Source organism: Micromys minutus (genome assembly GCF_963924665.1).
Source record: "Micromys minutus genome assembly, chromosome: 14".
NCBI lineage: Eukaryota > Metazoa > Chordata > Mammalia > Rodentia > Muridae > Micromys > Micromys minutus.
Genome location: NC_137983.1, coordinates 51,089,115 through 51,112,186, shown reverse-complemented (window position 1 = coordinate 51,112,186; position 23,072 = coordinate 51,089,115). Strand labels below are relative to the sequence as shown.

The 23,072-nt window shown below is 46.4% G+C and overlaps 1 protein-coding gene across 1 annotated transcript in view; it reads left to right on the top strand.

Annotated features, from left to right (window-relative positions):
* Nucleotides 1–21,812, top strand: part of DLGAP2 (DLG associated protein 2) — a gene marked incomplete at its 3' end in the record, with an annotated part of 362,472 nt that extends 340,660 nt beyond the window's left edge. The window contains exons 10-14 of the mRNA XM_080928375.1: nt 4,221–4,306; nt 5,597–6,012; nt 14,783–14,874; nt 18,210–18,362; nt 21,594–21,812. Coding sequence (XP_080784501.1) covers nt 4,221–4,306; nt 5,597–6,012; nt 14,783–14,874; nt 18,210–18,362; nt 21,594–21,812 — 966 coding nt within the window. The remainder of the gene's footprint in view (nt 1–4,220; nt 4,307–5,596; nt 6,013–14,782; nt 14,875–18,209; nt 18,363–21,593) is intronic.
* Nucleotides 21,813–23,072: the final 1,260 nt, after the last annotated feature.

Here is a 23,072-nt window from a genome sequence, read left to right as displayed (position 1 = left end):
AGAGGCTGAGTTCTCTGAAGTTGCCTATGCAGGGCCTCAGACCCAGAGCTGTCTGGCACCTGGCTCCACCCCTCTTCACCTCTCTGTTTGTTTTGTTCTTGGTTTTGTTTTATCAGTTTATGGACCGTCTGTTAGACAATGGTCTTTATTTTGTGTGGGCGTGTGTGCTTGTGAAACTGCCTCAGTAGAGGGCAGGAAGTCTTCAGTTCCACTGGGGACAGTTACCACAAGGAGCTTCCTAAGCTGCTACGCTGAGGAGCACCTCTGTAACTATTCCTGTTGAGGATCCTGCTGTGTACCCTACACTGCACTCCACACATGGCACACACAGACACACAGACACATACAGGCATAGACACAAAGATACACACACATACCGACACAAACACACACACACAGACACACTGTTTCAGGACCTCTAAGCCCCTCACTAAGACAACCTATTTAGCTCTCGGACTTAGAATGGGCTCCTGAGGAAAACAATGAGTTTATCTCAGAAACTACACATGTGCCTTACTCTGAGGAAGGAACTTACAAGATGGAACCCAAGGAGCATGTTTGAACAACTCCAGGTGGGAGCTCGTGTGTACTAATGATCGTTCTCAACACTCCAGGGCTTTCACCTCAGGGTCCCACAGTTCAGGCTTAGACTGAGGCAGCTTGGCCGCAGTGTGGTGCCAAGTCTGGTCTGGGGAGAGAGAACTGGGCACAGGAAAGAAGGCCTTAGGCTTTTCCCCTATCGCTACCACCCTTGGGCCTGCACACATACTCAGAAGCACATGTAGACAGTCCCTACCAAGTTCCTTAGACTTCTCAAACAGATCACATCTGCAGATGCCTTTCCCATCTATCCCCATGGCTCCCCCTCACAACTTCCCTCTGGATATAGCCCGGCAAACACTGAGAGTCCCATACCCAGAAGTGTGAAGGTGCCTATCAGTCACCTCAGTACTGGCTTATGTGACGTTCTTCACTGTCAACTAGGGAGCCCCTACCTCCTATAAAGATTCTGCCTCCAGAGTTACCCAGAAGGACTTTGCTGATTCATCCGTCTCTTGATTAGCTCTCCATCCTAAGTGGATCTCATAGATGGACATTCCGCATACTGTTTTAGATTTATTCACACTGGTGAGCAAGTTTTTTCAGGAGATGCCTTGTTTTCAAGTAGCTCTCCTCTGTCCTGCATTTCTCTTCTCTGGGGCTTTGGATGTTGGCAAATCTTGAACGCCTTTTGGACACATGTGGTCAAGCCCTTTGGCGTTTGCCTTGCACCACAGGTAGCTTCATAGTCTTTTAGAATAGTTTCCTATGACAGCTTTTATGAAATTGGCCAAACTCATGCAACGTATGTCTCTAACTCTATAACCCTCCTGAGGGTTCTTGGTGGCACTGGGAAAACAGGCAAATCTCTCTGACTGCTCTTTGTCCTGGAGGGTGTTGGCCGTTTCCATATTTTTAAACAAGGAAGCAAAGATTTACGAGAACTAGTGGTTGTACCACTAGCTTGAAGCACAGCTGGAAATGTGCAGGAGCTCTACCCCAAGTTCCACCTCTCTCGGTCACTCTAAAAGTGACTTAGAAAGAAAAATGACTGGTGGAGGGATATCTCATTCCTTAGTCACTATGTAAGATGTGTGTGTGTGTGTGTGTGTGTGTGTGTGTGTGTGTGTGTGTGTGTGTATCTGTGTGTCTGTATGTGTATGAATGTGTATGTATTATTTATGTATGTATGTATGTGTGTTTGTATGTGTGTGGATATATGTATGTGTGTATGTGCACATGAGAATATATGTATGTGTCCTAACACTGTGATTAATAATGTCTACCAATCCATGCACTTGAGTCTAATTCTATCAGAAGCATTTTTGACATTTTTAACATTACAACCATCATTTAATTAACTGTAGGACATCCATCATCATAACCAAATAGCGATTTACTGAGGAGCCCTTCGCAGCCTCTGTTTTCCCGAATTTCCCCTCAGAAGTAATACTAGGATATAGGCCTGACATGGGTCAGAGTGCATCACCATCTCTTTTAGCTGCATTCCAGGGAATGAAGTAAAACAGACAACTATTTCCGATATCTTTATGACAGATGTGTGCACTGTTTCCATTTCAAAATCTCTCAGAGAGGATACATGTGAATTTATGTCACTCACTTTATACATCTCTCAAATTTGACAGTATAAATCCAGACATGGAGGCGCATGCCCAGAACCCAGAACCAGGGAGACTGAGGGAGAGTCATAGGTTTGAGACCAGGTTGGGTGACACAGTAAGACCATGTTTGAAAATTAGGTTGGTAGGTAGGTAAGTAGATAGATAGATAGATAGATAGATAGATAGATAGATAGATAGATAGATAGGTAGACAGATACATACATACATACATACATACATACATACATACATACATACATACATGTACAGATAGATACTGATATCTTCTAAAGTTGTAAAAATGCCCCAACAACCACAGGTCATATGAAAATGTTTCCAAAAGTTTTCCCAGGTAGATATATAAGAAACATCATGAACAGTGTGGTATGGTGAAAAGCTAGAAATAACTAAATTGACCCTCCATTGAAGACTAAGTAAGTAAATTAGGTTACATTTGTAACAGAAATATATATAATTAAAATTCAAGGCAGGACTGGGGTGGAGTTCAATAGTAGAGTGTTATATACTGATTACAGATAAATAGAGAGAGAGAGAGAGAGACAGAGAGAGAGAGAGACAGAGAGACAGAGAGACAGAGAGAGAGATGATAAATAGATAGATAGATAGATAGATAGATAGATAGATAGATAGATAGATGGATAGCGTAAGCCCCTGGGTTCTAACCCTAGCAAAATAAATAAATAAATGGATAAATGAATAAATGGTAGCTCTCTGTGTGCTGACATATTATTTTAAATATATTAGGTTATATTCAGGTTTTTTGTTCAAAGTATCAATAATCTACATGTCCAGTAAAGTGCATACAATTCAATGGGACCATGACCACTTAGAAATGGGAGGCAGAATAGTGACCCCTAACAAAAAGGCCAGGTTGTCTTTCCAGATTTCTTCCTTTACTCCACCCATTCCTTCTTCCAGCTGTCAGAACCAGCAGCACTGATCCTGTCCACGCTTTGATTAGAAATTCAGGAGCTCTGAGACTCTCACAGCCATGAGGGGTAGAAATCAGAGCTCTGAGGTCACAGGCTCCTGGGCTGGAATCCTGGCATTGCATACAGTATGCTGAGTGACCTTTGGCTAGTAACTCGCCTTCCTTGGTTCTCTAGGGACACCCGAGATCTCAGCCATGGATCACAGTCTGGCCAGAGCCAGTGGTTTTCTCCTCCCAAACACACGGTGTACACTAGTGCTTGGTTCTTCCTGGTAGTCACATCTTTAAGACAATGCATTCTTATATTATGGCATTTGAATTTGGGCTTAACCGTCCTGTAGCTCTGTCGGATGATGCTTTGAGTAGAGAGGATGCTGTCTGGTGCCTGGAAAGATCCCCACAGCTTTACCAGCCTTGGCCTCACAGTGTCCTACCTTTGTGTAACAGCTCCCTGAGCTGACAATTATAAAAATGCCTGGTGGGTTTGGGAAAAGTTAGCAGCTAGGGCCATGGTTGAGGAATCTCTTCAGGATGCCTGTCTCTGTTGTCACCTTGAGCAGCCTCCTGGCCATCCCAGGCTTTCTTGTCCTCCTCACTTCACCCCCTCCAAAGGTGCTCTCATCCCTTCCTGTGTCTTTCTGTGTGCGGCTGCAGCCATCGGTGCTTTCTCCTCTTAAATTGCTTCTCTGTCATTGTTAGCTGTGTTTGGCTCTCACTGTCCTCACCTCCTTCACTGCAGAGTGTGATAAGAACGTCCACGTCCTGTAACGGTGCAGTCCAGCAAAGCCCTGGCCTTTCTTTTATTTTTAATTTTTTTTTGACTAAGCAATTTTATCTGCATATGTCTAAAAGGACTCAAGTGTAGCCTTGAGTTTCAAGGAGTTATATAAAATTCACTGGTAGCCACATAATTACACAGAAATGAATGTGCATCTCCCTCCCTCCCCTTCCCCTCCCCCTTCTCTATCTGATTCTACTGGATCAAGTGCATTTCTGCATTAATTAAGCACATACGCCATCGATTACAGAAAATGATCGAGAAGAAAGTAGTCACTGACCAGATTCCATGCCTCGGGTCTAAAGTGAGATGTTCTGTGTTGAATTAGGTAGAAACAGCCACGGATTCCGATACAGAGAGCAGAGGCCTACGGGAGTACCACTCTGTTGGCGTGCAAGTAGAAGACGAAAAACGGTAACTCCCCCCACTCCCCCACCTCAGAGGGGCTCTGCCCTCCCAAGCCAGCTCCTTTGCACAGCCCGTCAGTAATTCATCCTGCCTTCAGAGACAGGCCATTCATTTGTCCTTCCCTGGTTAGCGATGTTCAAATGTGAATGAACATGGGTCATGCCTTGTTTTTGTAAGAGGGAAGGGAATAATTCTTTTCAAAGTAGTTTACCACCTATTAAAATACCATCATAGCTCATGGCCCTGGGAGGTCAAAGTCCTTTATCCAGAATCCTTTCTCAAAAAGCGAGTAGGCTGGAGGGCAAGGCAAATGTGTTTCTAACCTTATAATGATGAACATAATGAGGGGGAAGCAGGAGAAACACAGACAGGAGGGAGAGGGAGATGGAGAAGAAAGAGGGAGTGGAGGGAAAGAGCCCAGATACAAGCTATGCCCTGGAATTGTCTCATTTCAGAAGTTTTACCTAAAAGCAAAGGACACCAGTGTATATCTGTGGCAGTGACATTGTTTTGAACCAGGGCAGAAAAAAAAAATGTTTTCCTGGCACTAAGAAATGTATTTGCCAACTACACAGCAGCAAGAAGTACCAGGCTCTGTGTTAAAAGCTGCAGGTGCCCAGTCCTAGGCACTGTGCTGGGGGCAGTTCTTCCTGAAGGGACTCTGGATCTAACAGGAAAGATCTGGACTGCAAAGAAATTCGCATTACAACCCAATTATCTACAGAGGGCATTGCTTTATGTATGGGCCATAGTTCAAAAACGTGGCATGTCCCTGGAGCAGTGGTTCTCAACCTATGGGTCATGACTCCCTTGGGAGTCATATATCAGATATCTTGGATATTGGATGTTTACATTACAATTTGTAACAGTAGAAAAATTACAGATATAAAGTAGCAACAAAATATTTAGGGGGGGTCACCGCAACATGAAAACCTATATTAGAGGGTCACAGCATTAGGAAGCTTGAGATCCACTGTTCTAATAAAGGTGGCCATTGAACAGCACTCTCAACCACTCGATATACTTGAATGGTGAATGGGTGCCACCTAGAATCTGTGTTACTGATATTGAAGTCCATTCATTTGCCATACCCTGTGTTCCTCACAGTGACACTGAAGCACGGTGAGTTGGATTTGTAAGTGACAGTTTAGTGCCGAGGCTCAGAGGTGTCCCCAAGAGGGTCTAGGGGTGTTGGTGCTGAGACTCAGGGTTGTCCTCATGAGGGTCTGGGGGTGTCCACATGAGGATCTGCAGGATAAGGCTGCATCTTTCCTCTGTCCTTCCCTCCTTTTCCAGGCATGGCCGTTTCAAGCGTTCCAACAGCGTCACAGCTGCTGTGCAGGCTGACTTAGAGCTGGAGGGCTTCCCTGGGCATGTCAGCATGGAGGACAAGGGCCTGCAGTTCGGATCCTCCTTCCAGCGACATTCTGAGCCCAGTACCCCAACCCAGTATGGGGCACTAAGGACTGTGCGGACGCAGGGCCTCTTCAGTTACAGGGAGGACTACAGGACACAGGTGGACACTTCCGCTCTGCCAGCCACGGATCCCTGGCTGGAGCCAGCCCTGGACACGGTGGAGACCGGGAGGATGTCTCCATGCCGGAGGGATGGCTCGTGGTTCCTGAAATTGCTGCACACAGAGACAAAGAGGATGGAAGGCTGGTGTAAAGAGATGGAGAGAGAAGCAGAGGAGAATGACCTCTCTGAAGAAAGTAAGAGCTTGACTTTCCCCACAGCATGTTAGACTGGCAACTTCTCGGGGAGGCAATAGAACCGTTGACGGTTATCGGTAGGGAGACATTACTTCCACATTCAGGGGAATGAAAATGAAATGCTCTCTGCTGTCCCCTCACTCAATCCTGAGAAGCAATGTTCTGCAGGATATCGCTGTCCTGCAGATTTGCTTTGCTTCGTTCTGTGGGTTGGATATGAGATGAACAGTGCTCTTTCTCCCATGGTGCACTTCACCACCTATTCTGCTAACCAGTTCTCTGATAACTTAATTGCAGGATACCCAAGGAACACTGAAGCTAAGGAATGCCCCACTGCAGGGTGCAGAAGGACTTTACCCACAGGGCCCTCAGCTGAGCATGCCCAGTGCTGACCTGTCCAAACCCCCAGGCTCTAAAGTCCCTGTTTCTCCACAGAGAGTGTATAAGACTCGCTGTCTGCCTCCCTCTCTGTCACTAGAAGAAATCCACCACCGAGAAGTAGAAGTACTCTAGTGGTGTAGTGTGGAAATGTGCTTCCCAGAGGCTGGGATGTTGGGTGGGGGAGGGGAAGAGACAGGAAGAATAGAGAGAAGGAAGGGGAGGAAAGAATGAGATAGGGAGGGAGAAGGGAATTGAGGGAAGGAGCCTAGAGGTGAAGAACAGAAGAAATGAGGAAAGAGAACTCCTCTGAGGAAAGTGGGGGGGGGGGGGCGAAGAGATGGATGGATGATTAGGATTCAGGAATCACTGTTTGTCTGTAAGCCCACCACTTTTAAAATTAGTAAGCAAACTGATCAAAGAAAACAGATTCAGTCAGTCTGGCCAAATCAGGAAGAAAGGACCCCTGGCTTTTCTCAGCTTCTTCCATAACAATTCCACATTTATAGAGAAGATAAAAAGAAACCCAGAAGATAAGCATTCCTGTTTGTGCTGTCAGAACCCTGTGAGCTCTCCTCCTTCTAGGCAAGGTCCTTCTCTGGCTGGCCCTTCAGCCTTTCCCTTCCGCCAGCGTGGGAGTCTGTTGCTGTAAATGTTAAACTGATTGGTTCAATTTTTTATCAGCCCCCACCCATGGTCTCACTCTGCGGATGCCGCTCTAGTATGGAGCCGAGCACATGGACTCCGTCACTCAGTCTGCAAGCTGCCCTCTCCAGGGAATCCCTTTCCCAAGCGGTTCACTCCACCAGCCCTGTTACTTTTGTCCCGGGTGGACACAACCATCCCAGCGTATCCCATCTCTCTCCATTGACCGGCACAAACATGACTCTAATGCCCGGTAGCTTTTCATGGTTGTTTTATACATTAAATTCTCAATCCACAATCCCTCTACACAATATGACTATATCCAATGGACAAATATACAAACTGCCCTCCTATATGAGATTAAAGACCTATAGAATCCTTAAATTATCCATATCTACCTGACACCAATTAAGTCCACCTGGATCCAGCTCATCCTTCCTCAAGCACCATCTTGATTTCTCTCCTTTATCTCCTCCCTCTTCTGTTTTTCTACCTTTTCTCCACCTATCTCTCCACTATCCAATTACATATCACCTTAACATCAATCCACAGGATCCCTAGATTTGTTTTTTCCCTTTTTTACTTTTTCAGAGTCCGTTAATCTGACAACCAAAAGGAGAGTCATACATGTCTATAGTCATCTTTGTCACCTGCCAGGGGAATGACATCATTTGAACTCGTGCCATTCTAGAACATTCTAAAGGTTCTAATCTGCTTTTGAATAAGCAAATAATAATGCAGTAGTTACTCTGTTTATAAAATAACGGATTCCACCTTCCTTTGTTTTCCATGCTTAGTCTATGCTAGAACTTCCCCATGGATTACACAGACGTCCTTTGAAGGCAGTGCCTATTTCTGCAAGGTCCATGCTTATCATGTCTCATCCATGCCTTAGTGCTCACATTGTAAGATGGAAGGCAACTTTGCCGACAGAGCATGGAAAGTGCTCTGCCCACTCCCACACTGGGGTTCCTCATCAGCCCCTCCCACTCCCACACTGGGGTTTCTTATCAGCCCCGCCCACTTCCACACTGGGGTTCCTCATCAGCCCTGCCCACTCCCATGTTGGGGTTCCCCATCAGTCCTGCCCATTCCCACACTGGGGCTCCCCATCAGCCCTGCCCACTCCCACGCTGGGGCTCCCCATCAGCCCTGCTCATTCCCACACTGGGGTTCCCCATCAGCCCTGCCCACTCCCACGCTGGGGCTCCCCATCAGCCCTGCTCATTCCCACACTGGGGTTCCCCATCAGCCCCGCCCACTCCCACACTGGGGTTTCTTGTCAGCCCCGCCCACTCCCACACTGGGGCTCCCCATCAGCCCTTCCCACTCCCACGCTGGGGCTCCCCATCAGCCCTGCTCATTCCCACACTGGGGTTCCCCATCAGCCCTGCCCACTCCCACGCTGGCTTTTGCATTGCATGTTTACAGTTTCAGTATCTAAGTGCTCTGTTTCCAGAGACATCTTCACTGTGTTCACATTCTCCTGCTGTTTCAGAAAAATATGGGCCCACCTACCCCAACCCAGGATGTCAGTTTTGATTCACCACTGCTGTGAGACACCATTTATGGTCCATGGAGAATGCCTAGGCAGATAGTACGCATACAAACAAGGTCATTGTGACAGGGCTGTGGAAATGCAGCAATAGGAGGACAATTCTTTTTACATAAGCAATAAATACCTAAGTCTGAACAGAGCCTAGGCTGAGGCACAGTCATGGGTTATCCTTTTGTTCTCTTTGGGGAAATCCAAGAAAACTACAAGTTTCCTGTTGTGTCACAAAAGTACTTACGTGTAACTAAAGTGTGTGAGATCTCTGTGCTTGACCTCAATGGCTCTGGGAAAGCGCTCCCCTCTCAGCCAACCAGAGATCAGAGTAAACTGCCCCCCCCCACCTCCCAGTTATAGTCTCTTAGATGCGCTATTTAACTTTTTGTGACTTGTGAGTGTCACCTTCTGGACTCTTTCAATGATGTTTATGCCCAGTGAGAGTTTACCGAGCACTCAATGGCCAAGCCACTCCTGGTAGGCCAAAATAATACAAGAAAGGAGTAGGCTTCCACACAGAAGGTAGAAGTGAGGGACACTGGACCAAGAAAAGCATTTGTCAGGAAGAACAAGACACTGGGATAATGAGAGAAGTGTAGATTAAAATGCTTCAGAAACCCAGAGATCTGAGGGGAAACTCCTAGGTGACGTTGTAGACAAGGTGAACCTGTGCCATAACCTGATGGCCCAGAAAGGGTCAAACAAAGGAGATTTGGGACTCGAAAGAGACACAGAGCTTAGAAGCAGGAGCCCATGGGCTGGCCCCTCTTGAAAAGACAACTACTTAAGCCTTGCCCTTTCTACCTGCCTGGCAGAAGGGTCATTCTGTGCCACAGTGGGATTGATGTTTCTCAAGGGTTGTCTTTGCACTGTCCCCGATATTCCTGGGTCTCTGAATGCTTTATGCATCCATGGTACCTCACACACAGACCTCCACAAACAACTGGGAAGAAGAAAGGGAAGGCAGGAAGTGGGCCATCTTAATGAACAGCAACATTCACATCCTTCTCATGTATTATAAGACATCCAGGATCCCCAGGCATTGGTCTGTGTCCACAGTGGAGTGGGAACCTCACAGGGTGCTAAACCTGAAACGGTAGCTAAATGGTCTTGACTTACATGTTCATGCCCACTGAACATGACGTCAACACCATAAGCCTTGAGCATGGAGACAGGGGACAGAAGCTTGGATGCATCCCTAAGCTATACTCTCGAATCTCCTTGTGATCAGAGATGACGAGATAACAGGACTCTGGCTGTATCTCTCACGTGCCATGATTTGCACATGCACCTAGCCCAGAATTAATCAAGTTCACGAATCTTCCCAATAATGCTTAACACTAAGATAACCTCTGAGTCTAGGTCTTATTTTAGCAACAGTCATTGGTCCTCACACTTTTAAAATTAAGATTAAATTAAATGGCTTATTAAGCCAAAACTCTGCACTCTGAATATTGAAATTTCCATTGCATGAAATAATTCTGCCCCAACTATAATTTTGTAATCATAGTTCACTGAACTGATTGAATGGATCTAGATTTATTCAGTGGTGTGTGGCTAATAAAGGCTAGCCTGAGCCAATTTGGGTTACAGCCTACTGTGCTGGCCTCTCACTTTCAATACAAAAAGGGAAATATTTAAGACATAATGGAAACTCCTGCAAAACCATAGTTTGGCAATTGTCATATTAACTAAGTCATATGAGTAAGGATGTAAAATGAAACCAAAACTTTACTAAGTCATTTGAAACAAACAAAAACGTCCTAATCCATCATGACCGTATGGAGCTGGGGTATCTCAAGACACAGGAGCACATGTACAGCCAGATCTTGTGATGGGTTTTGGGTTCCTTGTCTACAGACATCTGCTCACTTGAACATTCCCCAATTGGATGCCGAGAGCTCAAGCAGTCAAAGAGACCTTCAGAGATCAGACATCCCAGATCCCCTTTCTCAGTCAGGACAAATAACCATCAGGGTCACAAGTCACGTAATAGGAGAGGGGATCTGGTGCCAGGCATGCGATCTCCCAGCTCATATTGCATGAGGGGTGATAGTTGCCTGTGGATGGGAATGCCCAGCTACAGCACATAGTTACGGAGCACAAAGCTGAAGAGACACTGCCCTCATCTCTATTTGGCCAGGATTCCATAGCAGAGGGAGAAGAAAACAGGCACAAGAGTAGAAGCAATGATGTCCTGCCTCTGTGCAAACCAGATTCTGGTGCACAGACAGCAGCATTCAGTATGGAAGGGACTGTGCATGTATACAACATGCATACTGCATGGTCCCATGTAAGCTGATATCTACCCATTGCCTGTGGACTTCTGACAGGAGCCGAGCCAGAGGGTGTACCCAGTTTGGGGTCAAGATTGGCAATGTCATGAGCTGGCCAGAGTCTTACTGAGAGTATGAGAAAAGCCTGTGAGGAGCCAAGCAACTAAATTGTGTGCTCACAACCTAGAAGAAGCTGGAAATAGACAGGCCGAGGGCCTGAAGGAAAATGTTTGCCCACCTCTGGTGCTGTAAAATTAATAATCATGGAATTCCAAGAGAGGCTGTCAGTACCAAACAGCCCTTTTAAACTATGCAAATTCTATAAAAGTCCACTTCAAGTTTTGGAATGTTGCTGGGATTTCGTAGCAAATTTTCATAGACTTAGAAATCAGACCAGACATGTGAAAAATAAATCCAGAGCCAAAGCAGCTAATCCATTTTTTTTCTTTTGTCCACCAAAGGCCAGGGTTATATCAGGTTCTTTGAAATTTTGCATTCTGCTGAGTACCCGTCCTTATCTACGTCTCTTAAGAGGACACTGTTGAAACTGTGACAAAATTATGCAAGTATAATGGTAAAGAACAAATTGAATTTTCACTTCAAATTCCCTGCAATTACGGGGAGCTATTTACAATATAGGTCTCAGATAGGATCAGTCCCATTCACTAAGTGGCCAAGTTCACCTGCCATTAGCAGCTGCTCGTTAGCCTCACTCCGGTATGCTTTATCTCCCTGGCACTGCTTAATTTAGACCTGTGACAATGACTGCACCTCATTAATCCATACCAAGAGTTGTCGTATACCATTGTGCTAAAGATTATAAATTGAAGTCTTTTGTGGAAACTTCAGCAGATTCCCATTTTAAGAGTAATAAAAAGATTAGATGTTTAAACTTCAAGTTTTATAGAACACATGGGTTTTGTGTTACAATTTAAAGCAACAAAGTTAGTAAAAGTAAAACAAATATATTCATTCATGGCTTCTGTAATTTCATAGTAACAGTTTAATTAAAATGGGCCCTTTTGAATATTATCAATCACTTGTGTTACAAGATACAATGAAACAAATATTCCACCTTCCAGAAACTGAGTATTCATCTTCTAGACACCTAGACTGTTGTTGATAATGTTCCTGTAGGGCTTCCGGTAGGAATGAAGGATCATGTGATGCTTGCTCCTCTTTGCGACTCTGTTCCAAGTCCAGGGCACCTACACCTCTCTGTCCCTGCATCTTTCCCTACCCCCTTCATAGCACACCTGAACTCAAATCTGAAAGCCAAAATTCCTTGTGCAGCGGAAGTATTGGGCAAGTAGAAAACTCTGTGTGAGTGGCCATACGGCGTAGGAAGCAGCTGCAGGCCATGTGTAAAGAGTGCAATGAAACATCCGGGAATCTGGTGGTTAAACTTAGGTCCCATCTCCCGATGCCTCATGTGTAAGCAAATATCCCCAAATCCAGAGCAATCTGAAATTCACCACCAATTCAAACACCCTTCCCTAACCATTTCTAAAAAGGGCTGTTGGGCCTGACCCACCTCCAAGGGCCTCCGCATCCGACCCTTCGCCCTTCTCCTTTCTTCCTGTCTCCATCTGACGGAGACCATCATATCAAGACCTGTAACCTTCCATTCTCCTGTGGCTGATAGGAAACCAGTGTAGTCTCACTTGCCCACTGCTTGGCTAAAACATGCTTTCCGAGTGTGTACAGTCACTCTCAGCCTCAAGTGTTCACTTTAAGGGACACAGGAGTTTGTACCATACTTTTCTCTCTAATCTTTCCCAAACATGTAATTTTCCATGGTCAAATTTTAGAGAATAAAAAAATCTCCAAAAAAGGAAGAAGAGAGGAAGAAAGAAAAAAGATTGGAAGGAGGAAAGAAAGAAAAAGAAAGGAAGGGAGGGAGGGAAGGGGAGGGAGGGATGGAGAAAAGAAGGAAGAAAGGAAAAGAAAGCAAGAAAGGAAGGGAGGGAGGGAGGAAGAAAGGAAGGTAAGCCCAAATAAGAATGTTTAATCACTTTAGGAGCCCATGATATTCAATGGGGGAACAGTTACCCTGGCTTCAAACATTCTACACGTGACCCTGTGACTGACCTCTGAGTCACCAAATCTTAAACTTCCTTCTTACCAGATAACTTTTTCTGCAGTGCTGTCTTCCATGGTCTTATCACACTTGTCAGAGTTCTCTGTTTTTTCTTTCCCTCAAGTCAGGCCAAGGAAAAGCATGGAAGCAGACGCAGCTGGCCTGTCAGTCCAAAACTTGTGATGCCAGCTTCTGGTGCACATAGAACACTTCTTTTAGTCTTTGCATTCCTGGAGCTCAAACCCATTCCTCGCTTGATGCCAACAATGGACTTTTCAGCTGAATGCATCCTCAGCCCTCAAAGAACTAGCCCCGGGACTAGCTGTAGCCATGACTGGTCTTTGAGGAGTTGGCCATCAAGGAGGAAAGCTACAGGAACCAAGTGCAGTGCATTTCTCTAAATCTCAGCATCATCCCCTGGGGATGGTTGTTGGGTTGGGTTGGTACAAAGCACCATGGACTACCATACTTCCTGCTTATGGGTCCTCTGCTGATCAGAAAGCTCTTTGACATTGCTGGATAAAACCTTAAGTGTGGGAGTAGCCAGTTGAAATGCACAGCTCTCCAAAGCAAAGCAATAGGTTTCTTGCCTCTGTCTTCTGTGGGATACAATTCCAGGATACTTGTCCCTCCCTGTCCTTGGCTGCTTTCCTCAAACCGAGCACCCAGCAGACAGGTACTAACCAGAAAAGCCTGGGAGAATAGATCCCACCAGCAAACCAGCAATGATTTGTTTCAAGAACCTGACATGGGCTGAAAGAGAAACTCACAGGCAACTAAGGCTGGCAGTCCAGTAACAACAAGATGGAGGAGCCTAGATAACCACACTGTTGGTGTTCTGGGGGTGACACGTGAGCTGGAGCTGGTAAGGGAAGCTAGGCACAGATAAAGCATCCAGCAGGAAGAAAGGTCCCCAGTGATGCCCAGAGGTTCTGAGGCATATGTGAGGGGGATCCACAAAGCAACTGTTTTCAGAATGCTGCTGCAATCACAGGAAAGCACAGAAGGGACAAAGAGGAGGCTCAAGGGCTTCTTGGAGCAATAGGTGGAGCTTTTTCTTTATATATTTCTAGACAAAGTCTTCCACTTTCCCAGAGTCTAAATCTAGAAGCTGTCGCTGTGTGTTAAGTCCTTTCTGTGGATAAAAACATATTCTTTGCTATTTTTAATTTTAATATTTGGCTTACCAAATAAAGCCACTGAGGATTGGGAGTACTTTGTGGAGGAACCTTGAGTAAGGCTTGCTCAGGTGACATTAACCTCACAGGGGGGTTTAAAAAACAGGTGAGTCTGGCCCATGGTGTGGCTCGTGACTCTTTGGCTGATTCCGAGACACACTGTGACCTTCCTGTGTGACTACCTCCTATGTATCCTCTCTGAGTTATGCTATTGCCATGAGATAGCTACCCTCAGCTCTCTGGTACTTAACTGAATTCACTGAGATGACTGGTAGCAATGTATTTTTCTCAAAACTGAGGAGTTACCATTAGTCAGTGTCGTCTTCTGGAGTCCCAACTCAAATCACCTGAATACCAAAGCTAAATAAACTCAGGACCCAAAATAAGAAGATTTTGTAGTGAGCATCATCTCGTGGAGCTAACTCAGCCACAGTACCCAGTGGTAAGACCCTTGTAGCTAGCATTCGGTTGTCTTTGTGTATCCTCATGGGCTGGGAAGGAATAGGAATGTCAGCTGATGGATGCCTTCAGCATGGTCCACACTAAGCTCCCTAGTGTTTTAAAAGGCACGGGTGGAAGGAAGTTCTGGTCCCAGCTCGCTGGACGCCCGACGTTCTTGCTTTGTTATGACCACCTGGGTCTTAATCTTCCCTGTGTCCCCCAGTTCTAGGGAAGATCAGGAGTGCCGTGGGAAGCGCCCAGCTGCTCATGTCTCAGAAGTTCCAGCAGTTTTACTGGCTTTGTCAGCAGAACATGGTAAGTGGCGTGGTAGCCCATAAATGCCGAGGTGTTCGCAGCACGCGTGGTCACAGAATCTTTCTGCTACTTTTCGGTTGCCGTGACTGAGGCAACTTATAAAAGAACAAGTTTATTAGGAACGAACAGCGTCAGGGAGTGAGTGTGTCCATGACCGTCATGGCACAGGCACCAAGCATGGCAGCAGGCAGGCTTGGCACTGGAGCAGTAGCTAAAAGCTTACACACTGAGTCATGGCCCCCAGGAAGAGAAAGGGCTACCCATGGATGGTAATAGCTATACCCCAGTGACACACCTCTGCCAGCAAGGCTGCACCTCCTAATCCTCTCCTGAGCAGGCCAACCAAATGTGGACCATGAATTCACACACAGGAGCCACTGGGGGTTATTCTCATTCAGATGATTACACTCCTTGTTGGTCAGAGTGCCCCTGCACAGGGGTGGGAGAGCACATAGCCCAGCCCTAGACCCACATCCCAAGTCTGGAGCCCCACACATTGTCCCTGATGACCCCTACTTCAGCCTTAGGGTCCTACACCCTACCTCAGGGCATTTATACTCTTGGCCCTGGAAACATTCCCAAGGTTCAGAAGCCCACACATCTTACCCTGGAGACCCATACACATAGCTCCAAGGACCAACATCCTTAGGGATACGCACCCCACCTGCAGCTCACACACCTAGCCCTGGTTATCTACATTCAGGCCCTAGCAACTAATATCTTAAGCCCAGGTTCCAGGTAGAAGCTGGGGCTGGGGCTGGGGCTGGGGCTGGGGCTGGGGCTGGGGCTGGGGCTGGGGCTGGGGCTGGGGTTGAGTAGGGCATGCAGAAGGAAGGAGAGTCTGACTGTAGACCTCCTTTACTTGCTAAGAAAAAAAAAACTAAAAAGAGGAGGTAAGGAATGAATTGCTGTGGTGGCCCGGGTCACAAGGAAAGAAAATCAACTGGGGGGAGAGGTATTGAGCAAAGATTCACATGAAGAGATTAAGAAGAAATCTGAGAAGTTGTTTGGCCTTTGTATATCCTATAGTGAGGACAGAAATAAATGTGTCTCAAGCTAGATTTGTGAATGCAGCTAGCATTGATCCTGGGTCTTCCTAGCAAAGAGAGGAGAAACTCACCTGTGTATATGTATATGTTTATGTATCTATATCTGTCTACACATATATATATATTTTTATCAATACATGTATGTATGTGTATCATGTATATGTGTGTATATGTATGTATATTTATATACCTGCATGTATGTTCATGCATACTAATCTTCATATAGCAACATACACATGTACCCATTTACTGGACACACACACACATTGTGTGGTTTCTTCTGAACTACAATACTCACAATTCTATGAGAAACATGAATTATGTCTGTAGTTTTTTTATAGGGAGTTTTACAGTCCTGACATTTAATGCCAAACATTTTGCATAAAGGCAAAAGGCTCTGCTGGGCTTGCCACAGCTAAAGCAGCAGGCATCCGGACCGCGCTTGTTAGCTTACATGGAGACACTGCACTTATAGCATGTTCTACTGCATATGCAGGCGCGGCCTCTAGGCTGCAGATCCAGGACCTTCACTGGGGTCATTAAGGATAATGTTTTCTCTAACGTTTTCCAGCTAGCCCATTAAAGTTCATCAGGACGTTTAACTTTACAACGTGGCACCTTTGGCACGAAGCTTTGTCTACATTTAAAGGGCAATCTGGAAGGTTTTGGGTCCTTGGAAAATGAAACTAGATAAATGTTTGGCTGTTGTGTGTGCCTCTGCCTTACTCCACACACTGCCTATGCAAACTATGGTTTGATCGTAAAGAATGCTGTGCTGAGTTGTAGTCAGGGTGACCAGATTGTGTTGCACAGAGGACAAAGCTTACCCTTGAGCCTATTAAATCCAGATGCAGCTGATTTAGCCTTGAAATGATCCACCCTGATATCTTTGATGCCTTTCAAGTTAAAAAAAAAAAAAAATGAAAGAAAAAAAAAAAGATCTGGTCGACTGTCTTCTTTTCTTTTGGGTTCTCTTTGGGATCTCTGCAACCCTCATTTGAGGGCAGTGTGAGCAGACATATGCCGAAGACACCCTATTATTTGATCTCCAGGCTGTGGTTCATGGTTGCCGGGGCCACGGCTGGTGGTAGATATTTTAGGAAGTTTGCCCATCCTTAGGTCTAAGAAATGACTCGATGGAAAGACAGACCCCTCCCAAGTGTTTTCCAGTTGAGCAGGTGTGGGCAATTTAGGATGTAGCAATAGCATAAGCTCTCACTCCCACACACTCATGCAGAACATGACAGAAATCTTAGAAGGAAGCTTACACTGCCTTTAGCTTGGCAGAAGTATGGACAGACGTTGCCCTCTAGTGGTGCATTGTAAGAACAGGCTCTAACAGCCGAGGCCAGCTCGGAATCCCACTTGGGAGGAAAGGGACAGGGTTGTGTGAGTTCACCTTCTGTCCTGTGACCCTCCCTGGTGGCACAGGCTGTTATTTGGGTGCCTGTGAACTGTAAGAAGGCAATGGTGCCTAACTGGTATAGTTTCCACGTGAGCCTCAAGCTAGATCAACTGTGAATCAAACAATGTTCAACCTAAACCCCTGATGACGTCTGAACAATGTAAGCACTTCCGAACAAAAGTCCGATTGTGTAAGTTTACAGGATGAGCCAGCCACACACTAAGTCAAGGGAAACACGCAGAGAATTGGAGCCTGGCTATCACAGTGAGAACAATTGGACTATACACTGTGCAGAAGTGAGGTTCCTCTTAGACTGAGAACAAGCCCAGGCGCTGTCTGTGGATGGTGGAGTAGCACCCCTTGGACAGGCTGAGTTAAGTGGAAGGGGGTGTTCTTGAGTCTTGTTCATTCAAGAGATTGACTTGACTCTCCATGGGAAGAAACTGAAGTCATATTACCTTTTGAAGTCATACTTGATCCTTAGAACTAGAGCTGGGACCCATCAAAACAAGGTCAATAAAATAAATGGCCACAATCCTTGTGGCCTAATCACAGGTAGTCTGTCCCTTCTGAGTAAGTCACATGTCTCTAATGCTTTCTTGAGCTGCAAATCATTTGAAGGGTGGAACCCAGAGAATTCGTCCATGCTAGGCAAGTATCCTACCACTGAGCTACATCCTATCCCCAGGATTTTCAAGTTGAAACATTAAAGGGATATGTGTTTGTAAGCTGCTAGCATGGGCCTGGACTAAGGTTAACTTATATGGGGTCTTGGAGAGTCTCCTGCCTTGTTTCAAATAAGTGGGACTTCTCCTGGTCTGATCCCTTAAGTGGCTTACAGAAGAAAGAGCAGCCTCCCTAACTCCCCCATGTGTCCACAGGACCCCAGCGCCATGCCAAGACCAACATCACAGGATCTAGCTGGCTACTGGGACATGCTGCAGCTGTCTGTGGAAGACGTCAGCATGAAGTTTGATGAGCTGCACCAGCTGAAGATCAACGACTGGAAGATAATAGAGTCGCCGGAAAGAAAGGTAACGCAGTCACATGGTGTGGTCGTCCCAAGCACTGTGCTTAGAGGCTTCTGGTGCCTGTTCCAGTACCAGATGCTAGCTGACTTCTCCACTTTAGTTACTGATAAAGGATCAGGTTGTGTGTTGGGGGGTGGGGGGATGTGTCTGTATGTGTGTGGCATGTGTGTGTGGGGTTGTGTGTGGTGTGGAGGGGATGCTGTGTGTGTGTAGTGTGTGTGGTTGTGTGTGGTATGTATGTGTGTGTGGTGTGTGTGGTGTATGGTTGTGTATGTGTGGTGTGTAGTTGTGTGTGGTGTGTATGGGGGGCTGGGTGCTGTGTGTGTGTGTGGTTGTATGTGGTATATGGTTGTGTGTGTGGTGTGTATCTGTGTGTGGTGTGTGTGGGGTGGGTGCTGTGTGGTGTGTGTGTGTGTGTGTGTGGTTGTGTGTATGTGTGTGTGGTGTGGGGGATGCTGTGTTTGTGTATGTAATGTGAGTGTGGAGGATGCTGTGTGTGTGGTTGTGTGTATGTGTGTGTGGTGTGGAGGGTACTGTGTGTTGTGTGCTTTGTGTGTCCTGTGTGCTATGTGTCGTGTGTGTGTGTGTGTGTGCGTGCGTGCACTGTGTGCCCAGTGTGTGTGTGGTGTGTATGGCAGGTGTACAGGGTGTTACAAGCACATACACAAGTGGACAGGACTGGAATCCTAGGTGTGTGGATAGCAGTGGGTGTCTTGCTATACCTCCAGTACACAGACATCCAGAGACACCAGAAAATATCTACCTCCATAATCTGGTTCCCTCCAGGGATAAATCCTGCCTCATTTTCATCCAACTTCTGTTTGGATTGTATTTAGTCGATCTCCCACAGGTAAACTCTTAGATCTGGCTAAGATGACAATCTTCTTCTATCCAAATATATTTCGCTGGTACATGTAGGGGGCTGAGGACAAGACTGCATTTAAAGCTTTTAGAGCAGTCTGAGGGTGTTGTCCTCCTATGGACTGAAATAGGCTGAAAATTTACATTAAACCTGAATTTGGCTCCCTGCTTCATGGTTGACATCATCTCAGGAGAACCCTGGAAGACAGTCCAAGTCAGCACTGCGTGCGTCACCGTACAAGCTCCCTAGAGAAGCAATCAAGGCCTGAATTTTCTAGACCGCTGTAGTCCATTAAATTGAGTTACAGCTAATGGGGCCAGTGGGATGGCCCAATGGGGTAAAGGTGTTTGCCACCAAGTCTGACACTCTGAGGCTAGTCCCAAGGGCCACATGGTGGGAGACCTAATTTCTCCACATTGCTCTCCGACCTCCACAAATGCACTATGGCGTACGTACACCCACACACCTCATCCATCCGTCCAATCACTAAGTAAATGTGGTTCTTTCAGCAGTCTACACCTGAGTTCCCAAAACTTGAAAGGCCAAAGTGGGGTTGTTAAGTTGGAGACCAAAAATAAATCATGAGATTGTGTCTCAAAATGAAGTAAAAAACAAGTTACAGTGCAAACAGATTCATAACAGTCCGGGGGGTGGTGCTGCTTAATGTATGAGCAAGAAAGGGTGGCTACTGACTAGGATGAAAGTCAGTGAGGGCGCTGGCCGCCTGGGCTTCCTCAGACAGTGTTGCTGCTGGCTAGCGAGGCTCAACACCAGCCTCCAGGTCCCCGAGGACGGTGAACAAACGCCTCTAGCAGATACTGGGAGGGATGTGGACCACAGAAGTAAGTCCGTGCTACCAGAAGACAGCACAGGAATAGAATAATGAACGTGAAGCCCTCATGCAGACTGCAGCCCCTGAAGTTTACATTCCTGAGGGACCGAGAGCAAGAGGAAGCCCGCAGGGGCCAAGTCTTCTGTGAAGTGTGTTCTTGCTCAATGCAGAGGGGCAAGTTCACACCTTAAAGAAAAGCCTGTCCCTTCTAGGTGCTTCTAGGGACAGAGTGCCCAGCACTGCAGTGTCCCTATCTCTCCCTTGTTCTTCCACTACAGCCTGCTGGCTCTGAAGCCCCTCGTAAAGGGAGATCACAAGAAATGCGTGTTTCTCACAGGTCTATATTGCAGAGCTACAGAAGGAGGAAGGAGAGAGATGAAACAAACAGCTTCATGTGGACGTTGCATTTCTAAACAGTCTAAGAGCCACGCCAGGAAGCCCAGGGTGGGTGATGGCTTCTAGCCTTAGGAACAGATTTTAAATACTGAGCCTGATTCTCACCTTTCTGAAGTCAGGGGCCACTGTGGGCACACACTGCCCTGGCTCCTGTACCAAACACATGGAAACTCAGATAAGAGCTCTCTACTTAGGAGGGAGTCTTCTGATGTCCAGGAGAGGTGCAGATTTGCCTTCAGTGATGCTCTCCAAGGGTTTGAGGCCTTCATAAAATAGTCATAAGTTCTCTGCATTGTACGTGTTTCTCATTTTTCCAAGTTCTCTCTCTAGAGATACATATATTTTGAGTATGAATTATTTGAAAATCAAAGCTAAGGGAAATATTTGTGTGCATGAGTGTGTGTGTGTGTGTGTGTGTGTGTGTGTGTGTGTGTGTGTAATTATACATGTGCTTACAGTAAAGTCCATGTGGGTTTAGGCTCATGATCAAGAATTTAGCTGAGGGACCCCCGGGGTTCCTGTCCATATAAGATGATTTTCGTGGATATGCATCCCTGCCACATGAAATCAGGTGACCACTTCCACACTCCCTCAAGACATTTGCTAACATCCAGGTAGGAAGGTGATTCAGTGGGTGTGGAGATGAGGGAGAACTGTATGCCAGAGCTAAGGGGACATCTGAGCTGAGATGCAGTTTATTTTCTTATCCATAGACACTGCCCTCAGCCTCCTCTGAAAATGAGGGTTTAGAAAGGTGAATGCAGTAAGATAAAGCTGTCCCATTGAGCATCAGTGGAGGTGAATCGGGCAGTGTCCACAGGGGCAGGAAGTCCAAGGGAACTTGGAGGAAGCGGGGATCCAGGTCTCGATATATCTGGCCCTCCATTGACTTCCCTTGTGACTTTCCCTTGACCTCAAATGACCTCTCCTCCACTTCCCTCTGACTTTCTCATGTCTCTCCATGACCCCCTGACCTTGCCATGACCTCTCACCTCTCCCCCAGCAGCCTCTGCTTTCCCCCTTGAGCTCCCCTCTGACCTTCCCCAGACCTCCTCCCCTGATCGATTTTCAGATGTCCCAACACTTACTTCTGTGACCTCCCCATGACCTTCCCTGACCTCCTCTGACTTGTGATGCTTTTCAGGAAGAAAGGAAGATCCCCCCTCCAATACCAAAGAAGCCCCCCAAAGGGAAATTCCCCATCACAAGGGAAAAGTCCCTGGACCTGCCAGACAGACAGCGCCAGGAAGCCCGGCGACGGCTCATGGCAGCCAAGAGAGCCGCCTCATTCCGCCAGAACTCTGCCACCGAGAGGGCAGACAGTATTGAAATCTACATCCCGGAGGCCCAGACGCGGCTCTGAGGACCGGAGTTGGCCACACGCGCCTGGTTTTGTTCTTTCTCACAAAATGCTTGTACAGTTTATTGCCTACCTGGTAGTTTCTGTCTCACCCTGTACCGGATTCTCCCTCGCCGTGTTCTCTGCACCATAGACAATGGACACTCCGATTCCTAGTTTGCTGAGCTCATGGCAAAATTGACTCTGAAGGACATCAGCTCCGAGGAACAGGCTTGGTGAGCCCTGACTTACGTCCCTGTTCTCTGGGGACCGCCAAGTGGCCTCTCGAGAGGGACCCTAGCTTTCACTTAGTTATTTATATTTTTATAAATTGTGTCATAACTAGAGGTCACTATACACGGGTGCATCTCCCCACTCCTGAGAGGCATTAGACACCCAAGTGGAAGGTGCTACAACTCGAAGAGCCGGAAAGACAGACAAACCTGCTCCCTCTCACCTGAGTTACTCTCCCCAGATGAGTTACCCCATGCCCTTGCTGTCCTCACCGATCCTGTCGCCACAGGAAGCGCTCATTCCTTGGTTGACATGTGATGACAGGAAAGGGTTTCTCCAAGGTCCCCACCAGGTGGTTCTCTAAAAGGAAATGTCAAGGCTGAACACCCCCTCCCAAACAAAAAGATCCAGCATAGAATGTTTCTGTTGAAAGCTAAGCTGGGTGTTCCTCTAAGAGAGGGACCCATGGAAAGTTCTGGCAGGAGCCCAGAGAATACAAAGAGGAAAAAAAAAAAAAAAACTAAGAAAAAGTCATGGTAATTTTATCCCTTGGTAACTTAAACCATTACACACGGTATTTCCTTTAAACCTCACTGATTAAGCTTCATGGACTTTTCATATATGTTACACGCATCCTCAAACTGCTATCAAACTTGACTTCCCAGGGTACCTTTAAAGGAGTTTGCTAGTTTAAGATGCCAGTTGTGATGTTGTGAACTGTATAAGAAACATGAATGTGAGTGGTAAGTATATCCGTTAAAACATGGTAAAGAAGAAAAGTTAGTTTATGCTTGTATTTTTCCAGACTTCTGTCCTATGCAGTACGGCTGAAATGAAGATTATATATTCTTGCGTGTGTTAGACATTAAAAGGGAAAAAAAGAGAGATCATGCAGGGTGGTTTCCATCCGTGGAACTTAAGAAAGGTGATCAGTAGTCAGACTCTGAGGGTGCAGAGAGGAAAGAGATTGGCTCTGATTGACGGATTTTGTGTAAATTATGTTTACAGGGAGGATCTCATTCTGTGGCTTCTGCACGGGGTTCAGATGCC